The sequence below is a fragment of the Schistosoma mansoni genome, chromosome W (assembly GCF_000237925.1).
Source record: "Schistosoma mansoni strain Puerto Rico chromosome W, complete genome".
Classification (NCBI taxonomy): Eukaryota; Metazoa; Platyhelminthes; class Trematoda; order Strigeidida; family Schistosomatidae; genus Schistosoma; species Schistosoma mansoni.
Window position 1 is genome coordinate 37,819,621 of NC_031502.1, and position 22,024 is coordinate 37,841,644.

At 38.9% G+C, this 22,024-nt stretch overlaps 3 protein-coding genes across 3 annotated transcripts; all 3 read right to left on the bottom strand.

The window, feature by feature from the left end:
* Nucleotides 1-9,888: 9,888 nt before the first annotated feature.
* Nucleotides 9,889-11,361, bottom strand: Smp_187030 (hypothetical protein; the record flags this gene model as incomplete). Its single annotated transcript, XM_018789606.1, has 3 exons — nucleotides 9,889-10,033; nucleotides 11,173-11,205; nucleotides 11,240-11,361. 3 exons carry the CDS (start codon nucleotides 11,359-11,361, stop codon nucleotides 9,889-9,891), a joined length of 300 nt encoding a protein of 99 aa, XP_018655032.1.
* A 6,635-nt stretch (nucleotides 11,362-17,996) lies between these two features.
* Nucleotides 17,997-18,724, bottom strand: Smp_157190 (hypothetical protein; the record flags this gene model as incomplete). Its single annotated transcript, XM_018789607.1, has 4 exons — nucleotides 17,997-18,064; nucleotides 18,113-18,362; nucleotides 18,495-18,614; nucleotides 18,647-18,724. 4 exons carry the CDS (start codon nucleotides 18,722-18,724, stop codon nucleotides 17,997-17,999), a joined length of 516 nt encoding a protein of 171 aa, XP_018655033.1.
* A 160-nt stretch (nucleotides 18,725-18,884) lies between these two features.
* Smp_157180 (hypothetical protein) lies at nucleotides 18,885-19,175 on the bottom strand (the record flags this gene model as incomplete). The annotated part of the gene is made up of 1 exon (XM_018789608.1): nucleotides 18,885-19,175. The coding sequence occupies one exon, from the start codon at nucleotides 19,173-19,175 to the stop codon at nucleotides 18,885-18,887; it is 291 nt and encodes a 96-aa protein (XP_018655034.1).
* Nucleotides 19,176-22,024: the final 2,849 nt, after the last annotated feature.

The following is a 22,024-nucleotide window of genomic DNA, read 5'->3' on the forward strand; positions in this document are numbered from 1 at the left end:
AAAAAAATTAAACATCTGCCATATTTGTTAGGTACGTTTCTAAGATATTCGGACCTATGAAAAAATAAGTAGTTTGTAGGGGCAATGAAATGTCACTGAGCCCTAGCCAAATCATCTGGCAGTTGGATCGCTGAATATCGAACGGATTATGGATCCCTGTCAAGGTCAGAGACAACTGACGCGAATCAGTTAATCATACGCCGTAGACTAGCCCATACGGTGGTGGTCACATTTTTGCTTGCACCTAATTAAACGAATATTTTTCTGTAACAACATCCTTTGGGTTGTACGGTCTTCAAAGCATCCATAGTACCTAGATACGACGGAGGGGTAATCCATGTTAGATTCTGACTGCGAAGTATGACTTCAACGTTGATCACGCCATTCCTGTCTAACTCGAATAGGCCCCCAATCACTCGACAGAGATCATCAACGTAGATGATTTACAAGTTCAACGAAAGCTGCCAGCAAGAATTTTGTTTATATTGAGAAAAACAATCCTTAGTCATGAAAGGTGTGCCAGCTTAGAATGAAGAGGCAGATCGAATTTTCGTAAAATGATGCGAAAAATTGATTAAAAATCTAGAAACTTTTTACTGAATTACAGAAACAGGTTACGAAGCGCGAATTTGGGGATCAATTAGAAGCTCAAATCCATGGTTGGATGATTCCTGGGATAAATTTTCTGAATTTAGATAGAGAATTTATTCAGAAGCACAAGATTTTGTTCCAAAATTTAAAACAGCAAGTTTAACCATGAGGCTGTAAACAAGCTTTATTTCCAGTCAGTTGAAATATATAGTACTTTGCTCAATCCTCGTAATGAACTACACCCTCAGAGCCGCTTAAGCTCATATTCTCGTTGGAATATGAAAAATGATTCATCAAACAATTTTAAAGCAGGTTACAGAATCTAGCATATGGTCGATCAATGTTTATCATGTGGTAAATTTCACGTACGTAATTCATGTGTCTTTCGTCATGCCAAACTTTTTAAGTGTGGTAATATGGGACACATTAAGTCGGTCTGTAGAATTACTGTTCGTTTTATCACAAGTTCGGATTTTATTAAGTTCGGTGCTTCTAGTAACCATAGTCATGCTTATGAAGTCTATCAAAGTCTCCACAAAGTAATTCTGTTCTTCGAACTTACCCAGTGTACATTCTGTATTTGTTATTGGTGCATCATCCGCGGGTATTGGTGCAGTTTTGGGGCAGGAAGGTAGACCAGCTATTCGTGTTTCACTCGAACTTACTGTTACTGAACAGGGTTATTCATTATCTCAGAGAGCTGTGCTTTGGGCCATCAAAAGACTTCATAAATACTTATTCGGAAAGAAATTCACTATTGTTACTGATCATGGGGCTTTAAAGTTCAGTTATCATCCTGAAAAATCCTTAGCCCGTTTCTTAGCTGCCATGGTTCAACGAAGGAGTATTCTTTGAGTGTCTATGACTATACTGTTCAGCACAGGAATGCCAAACAAATTCAACATGTCGACCACATTTCTTGACAAGCATTATAAGATAGACTTGTGTGATGATTAGGAGTATTTGAATCATAGTATAAACTAGTAACCCCAGAAACAACGTAATTTAGTCATGAAGTAATAGATGAACAGGAACAAATGAATTGTATTTGGAATTCAAAATCAAGTAGTCATCAAGTACAAAGGAATCATTATTTCATACAAACACCACAACTTGTTAATACTTCAGACTGTTGTTTGTGCAACCTTTACCGGCGAGACGTCCAGATCACATTAGCGAAACTTGTAGATACTTTGAGTGTATACTCAGTGCTAGACGGAAAGGTTGGAATACCAATCTGAAACGAAGATTCCCTTTATCAAGGAAGGAGGAGTTATCCACAACTCGTGACGGTAGTATCTGTTTATATGAACGTGTTGTCATTCCTCCTTCATTACGTTAATCTGTCCCTGAAGATCTTCATAGTGGCATTTAGGTGTTGAGAAAATGAAGTCATTGATAAGGCTCACATATTGGTGGCTGGATATAAATATCTAGTACAGCAAACAATTGTGGAAGATTTTACAAATCGAAAATCATTCATTTAACTGGACCAATATTATATGAGGCGAGGTAGGGAATTCATTCCGACTATCGTGATGTATTTCTTAACAAATACTATGCATGTGTCATTCATTCCTTTTGCTAAGTAGCTTGAAGTATTTTTCACAACTTCACCAAACCCCGATTTCAAATAACATCGACCTGCGAAATGGTTCTGCGACAGACATGTCGCTAAGAATGATAGAGCTTATCTGCAAAAATAATTTCGATGATGGCCTACTCAGACAATTTTTCTTATCCAAACTTCCTCAACAGGTGCAAGCTGTGATGGTCTCGTTTCAAAACAACGCCGTAGACGAGCTGGCTGCATCTGCTGACCGCATCCTAGAAATCACAAAATCTGCTTATGCAGAGACTTTTTCAGTCAAAGAAAAACCTCAAACGACCGAGAATGACATTACGGAATCATGTCATACAGTTACACTTTATCTTAGATATCGTAATGACCGTAAACGTTCACATACTTTGCGAGGAAGCACTTCATGTAGGCGGTCTGTCTATAGACCGCGAGAGACGGCAAACCTTGACTGATCCTGTTTACATAGCCAGTATGGAAAGTCTTCCGGAAATTGCAGAAAAAACCTCGAATTATCCGAACTCAAAATCGAATGCCACGAAAAACAATTCAGGAAATTTCTCAGCCGGCACGCGTTAACGGCAGACGTAGCCGGCGAACATAGCCGTCTATTATACGTCATACATGTGATAATTAACTTTCACTACCTCGTCGATACTGAAGCAGATTTTAGAGTGAAGATACGACTAGTTTTCTAGTTTGACAACAAGCAACCAGTAACACCCTCTATATTCGAAGCTTCCCCCAACCGAATGAAATCTGAAGTCAGATGCGAAGAGATTGGAAAGATATATTTCATACGTTATCAATATATCGAGAAGCGTTTGCTCTAATCTGGCTAGTGAACGTAGGAGCTGTGTCCCACGCTGAGTTGCAACGTAATCTGGTACGGATGCACGACCGAAAGCCTTCAGTTAAACAAGTCCACTTAAACAACGTGGTCAGTATACAATGTCGAACACTTAGAAAGCTATTGATTTTGGGGAATTATTCACAACTACAAGCGTTTCATTCCGAAAATTCCAACGACCGGCTTTACGAATCTGTTTTAAACTTACAGGCGGCAAACGGAAAGTCAATTGCCACATACGGTAGCAGGTACGTTTACCTTGATGCGGGTTTACGCAAACTCATTCACTGGATCCTCGTTGTTGCAGATGTTTCTATGCCAATCATTGGTATAAACCCTCTACAATACCAAAATCTACTCATCGATACGCGCAAACGGAGGCTAGTAGACGGAAACACTAATTCGTCTGTTTGCCTAACTTCTTTTACCTTTTGCAAATTATCTCCAGTCACAATTAAGCACACAATAGACCCATTCTCCCAACCATTACTAGATAAGTACTCTGGGATATACCAGACAAGACCGAAATCGCAGTGTGCAACCAGCAATGTTACACATCACGACTACAGGACCACATGTATTCTCGAAAGGACGCCGACTGGCTCCCAAAAAGCTGAGGTTGGCCAATAACCCACCAAACACATGATAGAGCTAGGAATCACTCGACTGTCAAACAGCTCATAGGTATCTCCCTTGAAAATGGTCCCTAGAGAGGACAGCAGCGATTTGCATTCAACTGTTGACTATCGGCGTTTGAATGAGAAAACTATTCCTGATAGTTACCCATTGCTCCACATTTACGATTTGACCGCTACCTTGAAAGGCACAACTGTCTTTTCTGAAGTCGATTTGGTTGAAGCCTATAACCAGGTCCCTATGGCTACTAACGGTGTTCCCACTCGCGATCTGATGTTGATGCATGACCGAGTGCCTTCAGCTAGGTGAGTTCATCAAAAATAATGTGGTCAGCACTCAACGTAGAGCACTTACAGAGCTATTGATCAAGGGGATTTACCGCTACAATATATTTGGAAAGTTATCAATATGTTGCCGAGCGTTCGGCCTAAGCCGGCTAATAGTTGCGAAAAATGTGTTGTACAGTGCGCCTATGCGTGATCTGGTGTGGATGCGCGATTGAGGGTTGCGCAAGGTCACGGACTGATTGAAGTCAGACATTAACTCCGTTTGATACCGGCCTAGTAGTTAGACATTCGCGTGCGAGACTGAAAGTCTTTGATTCCAGTCCCGCGTTTCGCATCGTGGATGCGCAATGCTGAGTCCCATGCTGGGACAAAACGAACATTCATCGCTTCCAATGGTGGTCTAGCTTTGACCGACTCCTGAACTCAATCGGTGTGTCCATGTCATTTTAATTTACCTTATAGGTCAAATAAATCCTTATCACCAATCTTTGTACTTTTACTTCTTGTCGTTGTGGTCACCCTCTCCAAGTAGATCAGCAGACAAAAGTAGTCTTCATACATTCTCTCGATCTTCTCAACATATTAAATGTGAAAATAATCTACTAAGGCTATAACCCCTGTTTAACAATTGGTTATGCTAGTAAATGAAGTACCTGGTTAGCCCCACTCTATTGAGATATATTATCGCCACAGCTGAAGAGTGGAAGGTCACTCCATAAGACGAGAATGATAACCCATAGTGTGGTTCGCGTCAACTTTTTTCACAAGGATTACAATGAGATTTACTTTAATGATGTGACGAGTTATGAGCAAAAAGATAATTGAATATTAGTTGTGCAAACTCCTAGAATACAACAGACCGAAGCTAAGATACTCGTACCTTGTTTTGTGCTACTCAAGATTTCTTCTATTTGAATGTATAACTAGACGACTAATTACAGAGATACGGAAGTCCCCCTAGTTAGTCAAATTCACACGAGGAAAACGTCTAGTGTAAAACTATTAACCAACCGAAAAATTTCATTTTTCAAAGAACAAGTCACAAGGATGCCCCAACGAAGTAGTACATACAATTAGTCATGATATTGTGGTGTGAGCTACTGATATCAACATAAGTAGTATATATGGTGAGTAAGGAATAGAATATCTGACAGCAGAAGATTGAGAAGATCAAGAAGAGAAGAACAGAAATAAAAAGCAATTTGTGTGAAAATCCAGGAACAATGAAGCCTGAGGCAATTGAAGAACATTTTGCAAATAGTGTATCATAGCATGGTTTTTGTATTTTACCAAGTAACGTTGTAATTTGTGCTAAATACATAGTTGGTTGTCCTCACCTGTGTTCTCATTCACAACATTTGGTGTCGCTGCCTCCAAGGATGAAGATCCCATGGCCGAAGGAATTTGAGGACGGAGATGTGATGAGCTTCCTGAAGGAGTTCGAAGCCGTGGCGGAGCTGGTGGGAGTGAAGGAGCCGAAGGCGAAGACGGTGGTGCTGGGGACGCTGCTGAGAGGCAGAGCGAAAGCTGTATATGACAGCCTGGACGGTGCGGGCGGTAAGACGACATGGGAGGCAGTCACGGAGAGGTTGATCGTGGAGTTCGATAGCCCAGTGGACAGAGAAGAAGCACTGCAGAAGTTCCGAGTGGCGAAGTTGCCGATCGATGGTGGTCCGCTGGTGCTGGCCGTCGAGCTTACCAAGTTGCTGCGTCGCGCGCTGCCAAATCTGGATGAGGGGTCGGAGGCACAGTTGTTGGCGTCGCAGTTTATCGAGAGCGTGCCAGTTGCCGTTTCCCAGCAGCTGAGACTGGTACACGCCGCGCAACCTATGGATATCAGTGAGCTTGCAAAGGTGACGCGGCAGTTGATGACACGAACAGTAGCTCCGGTCGCGTGCGAAAGTCAGGAGATAAGCAGCATTGAGAAGAAGATTGAAGAACTGCAGCACGAGATTGCGGCATTACGAGTGATTCGTAAAAGGAATGATAAGTGTTTCGCATGTGGAGGGACAGGACACTGGAAGATAAACTGTCCAACACGACGAAAACGGAGATATTTTAGACGTTACGTGTTTCCTTCTTACTCTAGGGATCTAGATAATGTCGAAGTGTATGGCGACGATGTAGTTGTATACAGCCAGACAGAAACAGATCATGTCAAGCATGTGGAAGCGGTCTTGAAGCGAATTGAAGAATTCGGACTTCGAATTAATAAGGACAAGTCACAGATGGCTAAAAGTAGCATCACGTTGTTGGGGCATAAAGTGGGAAATGGAGAAATAAGACCACTGCCGGAGAAAATTCTGACTATAAAGAACGTTGCAGTACCGAATTCGAAAAGGAAATTGAGACAGTTCCTGGGAAGGGCGGCGTTCTACAGTCGGTTCATCAAGAATTTCAACGAAATAGCAGCACCCCTTTATAAGTTGTTGAGTAACACTAAATTTTCGTGGACTGAAACCGCCCAACAAACGTTTAATCAAATCAAAAACGTGCTGGACGACCGCCAGATGACGCTAAGACTGCCCGAACTGGAGAAACCGTTTACAGTGACAACAGACGCAAGTGACCATGGTATAGGTGCCGTTTTAAGTCAGTCTAATAGAGTGGTGGAATACGCAAGTCGCGTTCTCACGCCTGCGGAACAGAAGTATTCAACGATCGAAAAGGAGTGTTTAGCGATTGTGTGGGCAGTAGACAAGTGGAGACCATATCTGTTAGGTAGACGATTTCACATCGAGACTGACCATAAACCTCTGCAGTGGCTACAAACAGCACGAGACCCACGTGGGAAGTTGGCGCGATGGATGATACGTCTGCAGGAGTATGACTTCAGTATCGGGCATGTTCCAGGGAAGGAAAATGTAATGGCAGACTACCTGTCAAGACCAGACATGGAAGCCGAGCTTCCATTGACAGCATACGCAGTGAACAGTATAGAGGGAGACCCACTAGAACTCGTCCGGCAACAGAAATCTGATCCTAAACTTCGAGAGGTAATCAGAGTGATAAGAGAGGGGGCAGATGTTGACAAACGAGCAATGGACAAGGAGGTAATAATGTTGCTTCGGCAAAAGGAAAGACTGAAAGTGAACACATATGGAGCTCTGGTCTGGCAGGATGATGACAAAAATTGGGTGGCTGTGATCCCGAAAGACTGGCGGCGTAAGATGATACACGAATGCCATCAGGTAGCGCACACAGGTATCGCAAGAACGACAGATTTACTACGGCAAAGTGCATACTGGCCAGGCATGAGAGACGATGTGGCCCAATATGTGTTGACGTGCCAGCAGTGCCAATTAATGAAAAGCGATAGATACATGCAACCGCCATTGCAGTCGGTCCCAGTAACCGCAGTCGGTGATCTATGGTCGGTAGATGTGATGGGACCATTTCCACAGACGGATAGCGGCAACCGATACTTACTAGTAATGACGGAACATGCTACACGATGGGTCGACGCTGTACCGATTGCCGACCAGCGGGCGAAAACAGTGACCGAAGTAATAATCCGGCACATTGTAGCGGGTCATGGAGTACCGAAGATGATACTAACCGACCAGGGTCCCTGTTTTGAAAGTGACGAGTTTAAGGCCCGTTTAAAGCAGTTCGGCATCAAGAGGATACGAACTACACCGTATCACCCTCAGACGAACGGGCTTACGGAAAGAAACAACCGGACATTAAAGGAATGGTTAGCATCTAAAGGAGGGAATTGGGAGAAAGAGTTACCACTAATTTTGCTGGCGCATCGTGCCTCCATCCAAGGAACAACCAAGAAATCACCTTTCCTACTTATGTATGGTAGACAGCCACGACTTCCAATGCATAGTAAAACGTGGCCACAGCAGCAGAAGTGGACAGCAACAAGATTAAGGAAAGAGAGGACGGAGGCAATAAAGAACGTGAAAAAGAAACAAATATCAGACATCAAGAAGGCGGAACAGCAGAGAAGAGCGTGGAAGCCTTTTAGAGTGGGGGACATGGTAAAGTGTAGAGAACGGAGAGCTAACACTGAAGGAGGACCAGGGTCAGGAAAGCTGATCCCGAAATGGGAGGGACCGTACATTATCACGGAGAGACGCGGCCCAGTTTACACGATCCGGAGAGAAGACAAGCAGAAGCGTGTAAATGCCAGTCAACTACAGAGATGGTTTCAAGAACATCATGAGCACGAGTCACGAACAGCACCAAAGGAGACAATGGTACGCCGATCAGAAAGATTGCGAGAACAGCTTATTAAAAGGGGGGACGAGTGTGGTGTGAGCTACTGATATCAACATAAGTAGTATATATGGTGAGTAAGGAATAGAATATCTGACAGCAGAAGATTGAGAAGATCAAGAAGAGAAGAACAGAAATAAAAAGCAATTTGTGTGAAAATCCAGGAACAATGAAGCCTGAGGCAATTGAAGAACATTTTGCAAATAGTGTATCATAGCATGGTTTTTGTATTTTACCAAGTAACGTTGTAATTTGTGCTAAATACATAGTTGGTTGTCCTCACCTGTGTTCTCATTCACAACAATATGGTTTATGATAGAAAGTTAGAAGGTTAAATATGTGCTTGTGAAAAAGAATATATATATATATATATAGGAAGACCATATATTACAAAGTATCTTCAAGTAAATTATATTATTTGTCATCTGTTATTTGATACAACATATAGTTAACCAATAAAGAATTCGATCTGAAATTAGTACACAGAATTATGATATATTTGGCCAGTAACTGTCGATCATTCGTAACTTATGGCATGCATACTGTTCTAGTCCTGAAAAACAGATGGGTAGATAGCAGATAAGTTGTGCAAGGTATAATTCAATAAAAAGGGAGATAGTTAAAGTTGGAGTTACGTTTGCACAACATCTTACAAACGGTCTCATAAATTTACTTACAGTTTGAATGGAAATGATCTTATTCATCCTTAAAAAAGGAAAATGTACTTTTCTGCTAATTCATTAAATTGATGTTCCTTTACCTATCTATAGTACACCTATAACAATATTTTTACAAACTATCACTACCCATTCATAGTTTAGACTAGAGTGGCAGTGCGATTTGCATTTTTGTGATGCTATTAAATAATCGGTCAAAGTCTATTTAGTTTTTATTTACTTTTTACTACGGCTGCTCACTTGGCTTTTACATTTTATAGTTCGTTGTCGATAACACGAATTGTGTTCTAGGTACTCAATCACGTACATCTTGATGAGCGATATTAACACATTACAATCAATCGTTAATCAAACATGCTTTTAGTTTGACTTTAATGCGTTAGGTCAAGTAGCTATAACCACTAAGCCATCGCAATACACAATACAACTCAGCAATCAAATATAAGTTCGTGAACCTAACTTCAAACCAAACATCCATTGCTTTTTGAACCTTCATCATGAATTATCTACTGAAGGGACACCTATTCAATTTGTGTTTTCAAAGTGCCACACACCTGAAAATAAGTGAAAATCCTAATTTGAATAGGTAAACGGAACTGATTTAAACGACACTACATCTTCAGATATACATCTCATGCTAGCAATGAACTGACAATAAACAAATACAAGCCACGAAAGAACGATTAAGAGTTAAGAAAATATGAACGAGTGTTTAACTAACGAATGGGACAGTGGATCTTTCCACCTCATTCACTATTTAGCTGTCATTTTCCCTATTACACACGTATTGAATACATATTTCATTGTCTTGATCAGTCAATGACATAGTATTTGTGACTAGAAGTTTTATAGTTTTCCAAGTGGCCTGACAAGATACACTACTAATATTATAATATAATATTATGAATGTTCTGTACTTCTGTTTAGTATTCTGAGTAAAGTGTAAACTATAAACTTGTTTTACAGAAATAGGAAGATTAACACAATAAAACCGAAAAGTTGATCATTAAATTATCCGTTACTTAACTAAAGCCAAACATTTTAATTAAAATTAATATCAGTGATTCTTTTAAACAGATTGAAAAGTAACAAACCGTCTTTTTTAACCAGTTCGTAAATAATACGTATCGATGTTGGCACGGGATTTTTGGCATCTATGCGCATAATCCAAAGATCTGGAGGTAACCTATGGTAACCATAATATAAAAGAACATTGAGAAATAAAATAAAACTCTGAAAGGTATTCACCAAAGTTAACACCTCTGAAAATATTTCCTGTAACGACTCCGTCCAAAAACAAGTAGTTTAACAAAGCCCATAGATGTATGCTATGTACTGAGCTTTGTGTCGGATTTGTCCAGTTAAAGCGACGTGTAACTGGTCAAAGTGATCAGACCGATATATCTTATGTATCATATACATAATTATTTATACTAAAAGGTGTATCTCTAGTATTTGCGCTTAACCTACAGCATAAATGTGACTCACCAATAATTATATAACCACCAACTTCAGACCCCAAGGCTGTTTATAGTACCATGATAGGACTCCAAGACGTCTTTAGAATATGTTTAATCCTGTCATTTCATTCACTCTCTTTGGGTTATTATAAACCTTGCTACATTATCCCAATACGTATCTATGTTAACTGGTGACCAGCTTCGATAAAAAACTTGTTACCTCCCGTTTGAATTTTAGATATTCAAATATAACAAACTGTTATTAGCCAGTGCGAATCTAAAGAATTCATGCTACGCCAACACTGGATCCCAGTACGTCCAGATGACGAGTCTCAAACAGGAAAAAATCCCCTGTTAATCATAATCCGTCTATTCTATACGCAGTTATGATAAAACGACCATATTGAAGCGGTACACACACGATGCAAATATGTCAACCGATAAAATTCCAGTCAAAAATACCAACAACGGGATAATATAAATCCTTTCTAAAAATAATACCTATGTGATTATTGAATATTACACAATAAGTAATTTAAATTTATCTCCGTATTGAACATGTGGTGCATGCTAATTATGTTGACAGATATAAGTATTATGTGAGACCAATCGGAAGTAGAATGCCTGCCAGAAGAATATTGAGAAGATTCAGTTGAAGAGAACAGAGAGGGAAACAGAGGGCAATTGTAGTAACGACAGAATTGAAAAAAATAATGAAGCATATAAAGGACGAATGAGGGAAGACGTGCAAATAATGTATTTATTGTATGATTTTCATATTACATGGAAGTGCTCTGTAATTTTGCATTAAACAACAAGTTGGTTTCTCTACTAAGTCTTCGTTCACTACAAAAACACCACTCACATATAAAGATTACAAATCCTTAAAGTAAGCTTTCTATAAAATAAAATGTAAAAAAAATGCAACTTACTCCGATACTGGGACAACTAACTCAGAGACAAGTAGAGAAAAACTATGAGTTATACAAAATGGTTTATTATCAGGCTCATACAGTGCAGATTTCCATTCATTTTTTTGCGATTTTTGAGCCATAATTTTTCTATACAAAAGCAAACAAGAAATGAAACAAGCATGAGTGAGAAAGAATATACGCAAAAATCGATGCGATGGTATCACACTTGTTGTATGATGTATTCAAAACAGCTTATTTTAGACATTCAAAGCAATACGAAACTTATAGTTATATTTCGTGATAAGTTTAGATTAAATGACGAGAATACCGGGATCACGATGTGGATTATTATAAAGATTAATGCTCTTCTAAAAAAGAAATAATTATGTTGTATCCCAAGATTGTAGTTACATTAGTCTACTTCCGCGACTTAAAAGTATTATCTTAAAACCATTGAAGCTACATTGTTAAATGTAACTATCCTACATCATGGATATCACAACGTAAAACTTTGGTTTAGGATGAAAATGGATCTCAGTTATAAAATTATTTGCGAAAACACACCACACTGATTAGCTACATATACATATGAATGGTACATGAACAAACTATTTTACTACGAAACTGTAGTGTAGAAACAATAGTGTTCACTTTTTTACTGACACAGCAATCAGTATTAGCAGAGTAATGAATTATTAAATATAGATGGGAATTTATATTTTCTACAGGTAAACAAACCAGGCACATGTGCAGTTGGATTTCGTTTGACAAATAATTAGACATTCGAGTGTATCCAACACTAAAACCTTATTACTTGGCTATGAAAGCTTCCAACACGTTTGATGATTCGGAGTAATATCTAGTTGGTTACATAACACATATGTAGCGAAATTACAGCTGGAAGAAAACATTAACAATTAATTGAAACTCAGAATTTATATTGAATGTACATGACCAAATAGAATACTAAACAAACCTTAATTCAGAAATTAAAGATGATTTTGATATCATTGATCCAAGACATACCAAAAATGATACAGAAATATATAAATTGTGTAATACATCCCACTGACTTTCTAAATTCCATCCACTTTGTCTGTCACTTTCAAAAAATGTCGACGAATCTGGAATCACTGAAATTGGAAAATCTTTTTTTACAAAAATGAAAATTTATTCTTAAAAGAAAAATTTACTTGGGGTTTGAATATATATATATATAATTTTTATCTTTTGGAATTGAAAAGCATTTATATTATTTATGGCTAGCGAAAAGTATGACTTTAATCCGAACTCCAATGATGATATTTAACTTGAATTTCAATGTATTGAATCTACAGAATGTAGAATATGATTACTGCGTGTTATCTTATGCTAGTCAATGCTTGCACTCTCAAATGAGGGAAAAATGAATGATCGCGAACAATATGTTCAGCTTCATAAGATTAGGTGAACATTTATATACAGAAAAGGCAACTAAAACTTTACAAAATAGTGATTGGAATTTTACATTAAAGTGGTAGACTTATGTTTGGATAAAAATACCAGTACTTTTCAAAATGAAGACACTAACAGGCCACGAACAAAATAAAATACATGCCATGAACTTTATTTTGAACGAAGGTAGTGTTGAAGTATTCAGACTAGAATTTTACAAATTACCGTAAGTCGACTAATTTTGTCCTCCACACAGATAACCGGAAGTTTGAAAAACACCTGTTCATATGTAAGCACAACTGGCAGAAAAATTAGTGGTTTCAACTTTCACTTACTACTGTCGAGAAGATAAACACAGTCGTTTATTACTTTATGGAGGCCAATTTCGATAAGGGTTTCGATACCAAAATTAAAAAGTCCATAGGGATTTTGACCGTATGTTTCTGTGGAATCGTGTAGATGACGTAGTCTCCAAGCGAGTTGAGTACGGTTGTGGCTAGCAAGCTTGTAGTATGAAGAAATAAATTGAAGCAATATTAAGTAAAAAGTTAAATTAGTAAACTTCCAAAAATTCGAAATTGAAAATCAGAACGTGGAAAACAAACACATGATACATAACCTACCTATCACTGTATTGCTATGGATCGAACGAATACTTGATCAGTTAAAAGATGGACGCCAATATACGCAAATATGCAACAACAACTAGGAGATTAACCCAAGATAACTTTCTATAAAACACTGTAGTTTTTACTGTCAGTTAGTCCTATACAAATGAGTTGGAAATACAAAGTCTTTTCTTTAAGTAAATCCGAAATACCTATGGTTCCAACGGAGTCTGAGCAAGTCATGATAAAACAATCAGCTGAATTTCGATGAATTCGACCTTATCAGCACAACGGTCATAGAAACAAAAAGCATAATACGATAGCATACGATACAAGTAATATATTCTGGAGGCAATGTATTGATTGAAAGTAAAACCTGGGCAATTATTGAAAACGTTTGTCATATCTCCGACATTAGTTTGGATGATTATTCCAAAAAACGGTTAGTAGGGTTTATGTATATCCCAGCAACTACCCCAAGACCTTATCATACATCAATGTATGAGTATCTTCTGCTGTTCTATCTATGTATAACTCGTTGCTTACATCGATATATAAATTATGATTTCTTTGTAACAAATGTTTGCATACTTTAAAACCTGAAGATGGTGTTGTCTTGTGAAAGTTCAAACGAGAATGAAGCCTAAACAAACTGATATTATTCAATTGGAAACTGAGTAGCTTACAAACTGATTCCTTCTAATAACCTACATAATTTATCAAATTTACTTTGTATTAGTATTTTATATTTAAGTATGTCATTAACCACTAACCTTTGAGTCTAAATTACCAGTAGACATTACTGCTATCTCTATAGCCGTCTGGATCTCGGGGTGGATATAACTTTCATGGTTGACTAACTCCTCTAGTTGTTCCTGAAACATGTTTTTGACTTTTTCATCATTAAGTTGGACTCTAAGAGGTTTTCTTGCTGTGGCTTTTCTATGTCCAGGAAGACGTAGACCAATACGAGCTCAAAACAGAGTATGATCCGAGTCCAAAGATAAGCTCCAGAAGGAGCAACAATCGTCTGTTGAGCCCCTCCAACGATGGCCAATGGTAATGTGATCTAATCGAGTCGACTGTGGAGGTTTCCAAGTCAGATGACGTTTCTCTTTTTGTTCAAAGTTGGCGTTTGCCGGAAGTAGACGGTTATCTGAGCATAGTTGGAACAGACGATCGCCATTATCTGTTCGCTGAGCCGCAACACCGTAAGATAAGCCCCCAAATGCCCTGGTACGGCCGAGAGTGGGGAGAGTCCGCTCTCAATCTCGAAATGTTCTCACATGGACACGCGTATATAGCCTCTGCCAGGGAATTCCTACTCACTGCCTTCTCGCACCACGGGTGTTGTTTACGAAATTGAGAGGACGAAAAGCGAATGTCCGGCGCTTTAACCGGGTTGGTGGACATGGAAAGTTCACCTAGGGGAGTCGGAAAACCCTGATTCCAAACCAATGGTGCACATGGGCTCCACTATCCTGAGGGAACAAATGGCGTATGAACTAATTGTTGGTCACCGGTCACCATGGGACTGCATCTCCTGATGTTGCTCCACTACCTTGTGGATTAGACCTTTAGGTCGAAGGCTCGGGGTGTGGCCCCCTAAGAAAACCACCTGCTTCAGTCTGGGCACCTGAGCAGTATCACGGCCCTCACACAAATCAAATGAGATTTGTGAGGCGCATATTTATCTGGTGCTTCCTTGTACCAATATTTATGTGTTTAAATAAATAAAATAAAATGATTGCCTCTCAGTTTGGTTTAGCTTACCTACTTGAGTATCAAAACCACCTAACACTATCAATAAATCGGAGCGTTTGGCTTTTTAAGGGAGATTGGATAACTTCTTATAAAATCTACAATTTTTTTCGACCCGCAATCATCGGAGCGTAGGGGGAGATAACGAAAACACAACGGCGTATGTCCCCATATTTTCGAGTTCTTACTGTCCCGTTTAGTCAGGCAGCGCACAAGCGAATTTCTATTGGAACGCAGTCTAAAAGATCCTGTTTTGCTTGTGAATTTAATACTATACCTCCACCAATGAGGCAGCGGGTTCCCCAAATACTCGAGGGGCGAATCGTGCCGGTTCTTTCCATTGAAAAGGTGAGGTCAAGTGAATGAACGTATTTGGGGCCTATATCAGTCAGTCAGTCAGCTACAACGTAGGACCAGGCACATATATGCATCGGTCCAAGTTGCCATACCTCGTTAGCACAACAAGATGAACACCGGATTCATAGAAGTAATTAATTTAGTGATGGTAGTATATAAAGAAAGGTTGTACATAAGGATATAGTACAGGAAAAAAAAGATATGAAGCAATTTTAATCTGAAGGTTTAAGGGAAGATAAAGAGTGTATACACCTACGCTATTGTGATCGATTCTGAGCCATGTCACCTAGAGTCTCCAACCATTGGTTACGATAGTCACGCGGACCCCAACCAAGTAGTCTGCATCTGCCAACATGGCTCAGAATAGAAGTTAGTGACTTCAAGCACTGATGCTATGTTTTAGTTTGGCCACCCCTAACTCTCTTCCAACCATCCCTAATACTAGTCAGCATTGCGCGTCGTGGTAATCGGTGTTCAGGCATACGTAACACGTGGCCCAACCATCTCAGTCGATGAAGATTCATCACCTCATCAACTGATTGACCATCATTCCCTAATACCCTGTGTCTAACCTCACTATTACTTACCCGGTGATCCCAACAGATGCGAGCGATATTTCTAAGGCATCTGTGGTCAAATACTAGTAACCTACGAGTATCTTATACTCTTAATGGTCATGTTTCACAGCCGTAAAGTAAAACAGAACGGACTGCCGCGCAGTATACTCGTCCCTTAATTGATAGACTAATATCTCATCTTTGCCACAGGTGACGTAAGTTGGTAAAAGCCAAAAGAGCTTTCTGAATTCGTGCAGAGATTCCGTCAGACACCAACCCATTAGGGCTGATCAAGTTTCCAAGAGAAGAGAACTTGTCGGTGCAGGCCAGTCCTGAAGCAACAATTTACATTTAGAGGTGGAGAAAAGCCTCCCAAACATCCTGGCATTGTTACTTAGTGCTACCAAAACACTGCATTTTATCAGCGTCTTCGCCAAACAAGACTATGTCATCTGCGTATTCAAAGTCGATAAGTGGACCTCCTAGAAGGATATCGATTCCTTAAAACTCAGTCGACTAGAACGTTATTTCCAGCAGTAGGTCTATGATGAAGTTAAACAAAAATGGAGATAGTGGACAGCCTTGACGGACACCACTTGAGGTTTTAAAATCAGATGACAGTTCTCCATAGGCTCTGACTCGACTGATGGTGTTCGAGTAAAGGGCCTTCACAAGGTTTATGTGCTTCTAATATACACCTTTCAATGACAGACACTACCACAAAACCTCTCGATCTACAGATTCAAATGCTGCTTTTAAGTCAAGAAAAACTATCACTGTCGGAAGATGATAACCATGCCTGTGTTCTAAAACCTGACGAATAGTGAACATGTGGTCGATACAGCCTGATTTTCTCGTGTTCAGGCTGGCGATGAGTTCGTTATTTCCAGCAGTAGGTCTATGATGAAGGTGAGCAGAAATGATTTACAATAAACGTTTCTGTTAGGAAGGGAATGACAGGTAACTACTGATGATTTGGAATACGTACTAATGCCAGTCTAACCAATCACAAGACATGGAAAATAATTCAAGTGGTGAAATAAATTCAAAGGCTAATAAGTTAATTCCAATGAAACAAGAATCAGAAGTCGAGTCCATAGAAAAGGGAGTTCAAAGTGAAACAGCTGAGCAAGTGATCATTAATTTGGACTGTATGACTCAACGGTAGCAACTAAGACCGGTTTTTAAGAGAAAGATGCCTCGAAAAACAGAGCTTTATTCTACTGATACAGAAAACCACATTTTTCTAGACTTTTCTGGATATCAGACACATTTCTATCCTAATGATTCAATAAAATATTAGTTGTCAGAATGCACTTACCATTTGAAGGTGAAATAACCTGATTGGACGCACCGTCCGGTAGATTACGGGCTAACAAAACATAATAATTTTTCCTTGCCATATACAATGATAGGAAGTGTTGCTGAATACTTTCCCTCGAAATGGTTTTTAAACATGTCTAGGATATTTTAGCCTATTTTCTGAAAATCCATTTAAAGACGCAAGTATAAACCCTCGCACCATACAATTATTTCAGAGATATTATTTGGTCAATATTATACTATCATAAACTAGCTAAAACTATTAAAAAAAACATAAAACTTACATGAATTAGCTCACTTTTGTCGATTAAATACTCAAAAGCATTTTCAACGCAGGTTCTAAAGGTGAGTTTGTTTGGTGATCCTGTTAAGTGATTTGAATAATATATTAAAGTGTCAGAAAATATTTTCCACAAGAAATTGATCATAGGAATAACGGAGACACCATTGAGATGAATAAAGAAAAAAACTTGTACCTTATTACCAATGATAACTGACGTCTAATAAAGGTTAAATAACTAATACAGATGGATTGAGACCCCAAGTAATACTGCGAATTATATTTATATTTTAACTCAAGTCCAACTTTAGGTTTTATGAAAATTGAGTCAGCACAGGTGATTGAATTACATTTGCTTGCCAGTCTAAAGATGTGTTAACATAACTATGGTGGTCAAAACGCTGATGTATTGGCTGATTTTGATGACTAAATATATCATGTACATGCTGTTCGAACTAATTTTCGTGTGCTAAATCTAATAGTCCATAAATTGTATTACCACCAGGAATCCAGACGCGATAATCTTAAATGCATTTGAAGTCAAAAAATGAAAGTGTTACGAGCACCATACCTTTAACTGCATTCCAAATGGCTTCAGATGAATCCAATTTTCGTTCAGAAAGCAAGTGATTGAAATTGACACCACAAGCTCTTCCATCAGGTCGATCAACTTTATTTAGTTTAACTAGTTCTTGAAATAGTAACTGAAAAATTTTACCTGATTTGAATATATTCGGAAACTCGGCCTTTACTTGTTCACAATTAACAACAGAGTTTGCTAGCCAAACTGGTGAGTCGCACTCGTAAGCTCGATATAAATCCTGTCAATTAACATAATACTATTTTTACTTTTAAAATTTGTATTTCCTCCAAAAGGTTTGAGATCAGTTTGTTAGACTTGTAGGGCGTGATATTCACAGTCTGAAATAACTACTAATGAGAAATAGACAAACCAATTCTCCAGAAACAAATGATGGAGGGGGACTAAGTACTTTGTCTTCACAAGTTTCATATCGAGCTCGGAATATCCCATGAGACAGTTTGTACATGCACTCAAAAGTGCAAACAAACTCCTGAAATTTACAAGTCATGTATTTTATCTTACAGGAAAAGAAAGCATTGATCCTTGAGATAATTCTTTAACTGAATGATTTACATCAACATCTAGAAGCTCGTGCCCCATTAGAAAACTACTCACTGAACTCTGAACTTATGCGTAGAATTCTTTTGGACGTCTTAGTTCTTGGAAAGAGCCCAATGAATTGTTCACCCTTTTCACGCACAAAATAAAGTACGTTATCTATATAACCTCCTAAAGGTTTACTAAAAGTGTTTCCAAAATACTAAACATACTTCTCCAGAGGTTTAAGTCCTCTAAAGTCGAAAAATCTAGAGCGTGGCTTTACAGATTCTTTTTGTGAGTCAGTAAAACTTGACTCAATTGATAAGTTTGCTATTTTTTCAATTTTTAGGGGATTCCCTTCAAAGTCGTCACATCTGCTAGACGTTTCAGTAAAGCGATCAGAAGAGTTTAGACACTCGTCTTCAGTATCACAATTTATTTGACCATCACAAGGTGAATGAACAATTTTTGTGCACACAACTCCAAATTCTTGCTCCACAAATGACAACATCAGGAATAAAAAAATACCGCCGTGGTTTGACAAACTATATTTTCGCAGATGACCTTCAAGCGGTCGAATTCCTGATTGTTGTAGTTAACTCACACCCAAAGAGAACAATGGTACGTTTGAAACCTTACACTATCAACTTTTTACTTTGGTTATTAAATTGTCTTAACTTGAACCTCATGTTATATCTGACTGTTGTCACTTGCTTTCATAAAAAAATAGTAATGCATCCAATGTTGTGGAGATAATTAACATGGACTTAGTAAGTAACTAGTTTTTGCAATTATTTGCATTCCTTTCGTGAATTCTCATAAATTGTACAATTACCATTATTGACTGTGAAACTGTTAGAAGAAACATGTCCTTTCGTCTTTGGTTTCACTTTTGAACTTCCCATAGCTTGACACATTGATGATCACTCACAAACACATCGCCGCACACATATGCTTCTTGATCGCAATTATCCAATGTTACGATAACAGAACTCTAATATATTTGCTGTTTATATTTACAGATCACAGTGATGCCTTCATTACATGTTTTATCGGGATACGCATCCCGGATTAAAACAATTACGGTTGAAATTACCAAGTACTCATGATTGTGGACAACAGGACCAAAATGAACCCGAACACGCCTGTTTCTGGCAACTTAAGTAACACTCAGTATATTTTTCCTGTGTATAATTTATATTTAGTATACTAACACATTATATACGCCTGTAGCTTCTCTACGGTTACTGCTAGTCCCTAGCCCACTCAAAGGTGGAGAGTTGGGCATTGAGTAAGCATCCCCATATTGTACAAAACAACCTTGCAATAAAAAAATTAACCAGAATTAACGATTTAAAACACTTCAAATCTGCCCTCTGAGTTGAAGGATCATCTTTCAGAAGAATTAGGACACCACATGGTGAAAGCCGAGATTCTTCGGAAGCACGAGACTGATTCCTCATACCGTAACCAGAGTAACAAATATTATAGGTACATGGAATATCTGAACAATGTGGTAGACTGGAATGGTCGATCAAATAGGAATCTCACGGACTCAGGATCATCGAAGCGTCTAGAAAAATAAAGGAGGGGATCATAACAAATGATGTCCAGTGCTACATAATCACCGATGATATCATCGAAGAAGTTAAAGACCGATTTTACGAGAGGCTTAATTTGATCATATAGAAGTGCTCGGAAAAGAACTTAAGAATCCTGATGAGTGACTTATACGCCGAATACGGGATGGACAACAGCGGGTATGAATATATCATGGGGTGACATGGACTAACTAGGGGAAAGGAAGGAAAATGGGGACGGATCCGCAAACCTATGTCCATTCAACAAATCGCTAACAGACGGAACAATATTCCAACACAAATGCATGCAGAAAGCTAGATGGGTCTGACGGTATCACACTACAGAGAAACAGATAGATCGTATTTGCATCAGTAAAAGATTGAGAAGGACAATCGACGACATAGGAACCGGGAGACGAGCTGATTTATTTCTAGATCACCACCTGATGGTTGCCAAGATGAAACTGAAGCTAAAGAAACACTGGACAACTGAGGGAACGGCATGACTGAGGTTCAATACAGCTTTCCTTCCACATGCGGACAAACTCAACCAATTCAAGAAAGTTCTCAGCATCAGGTTCTAAAAACTACAGGATCTACTTGAAGAAGTGGAAACCTCTATGGAGAACAACTGGAGATGGATCAAAGAAGCACTTACTTCGACATGTCAGGAGGTTCTGGGCCTCAAGAAGCATCATCATAAAAGTGGATCTCTATTTTAAGCCTGGACAAGACTCAAGAGAGGAGGAACAAGAAGACAGAAATTAATAACAGGCGAACAATAACACAGAAAGTCAGGACACAAGATAAATATACATAAGCAAACAAGCAGATGAAGAGGAGCGTTTGAGCTGACAAGCAAAAATACGTAAAAGAACTAGCAGCAACAGCAGTAAAATCTGCAAGAGAAGGAAATATAGAACAACTATATGGCACAACTAAGAAACTGGTAAGGAAATATGGTTAACCAAAGAGACCGGTCAAGGACAATAAAGGCAAGCCAATCACTGAAATTCAAGGACAGAGGAACAGATGGGTGGAACACTCTGAGGAACTGTTAAGTACATCAACTTCTTTGAATTCACGGAATATCAAAGCGACATACAAAGACCTTCCTATAGATATCACTCCACCAACGATCGAAGAAATCAGCATCGACAACAAACAAGTTGACAGAGGGAAAGCAGAGACTTGACAATTTACCACCTGAAGTACTGAAGTCAGTGATAGAAGCAACTGAAAATATGCTCGACATTCCATCGAGCTAAGATTGGAGGGAGAAACAAGTGTCGAAAGACAGGAAAGGTGGATACCTCATCAAGATACCAAAGAAAGAAGATCTGAGTAAGTGTAATAATTCAACTCAAGAGGTATCACACTACTATCAGTACCAAGAACATTTTCAACAGGGTGTCGCTGAAGCGGATGAAAGAATCAGTAGGCGCCCGAATTCAAGATTAACTTACCTGATTCCGTGAAGATCGATTGTATACAGACAGAATCGCGACACAACGGATCATTGATGGTCAGTCGATTGTATGGAAATTGTTATCATACATATCTTCCTTGATTATGAGTAGGCATTTGACAGTGTGGATAGGAGAACATTATGGAAACTTATTTGATACTATGAAGTACCTGAGATAATCGCCAACATCTTACGAAATTTATTTTACAGAGTACAGTGCAAAGTGGTGCATGGAGGGCAGTTAACAGACTCGTTCCAAGTGAGGACTGAAATCAAACGAAACTGCCTACTCTCCCCCTTTCTCTATCTTCC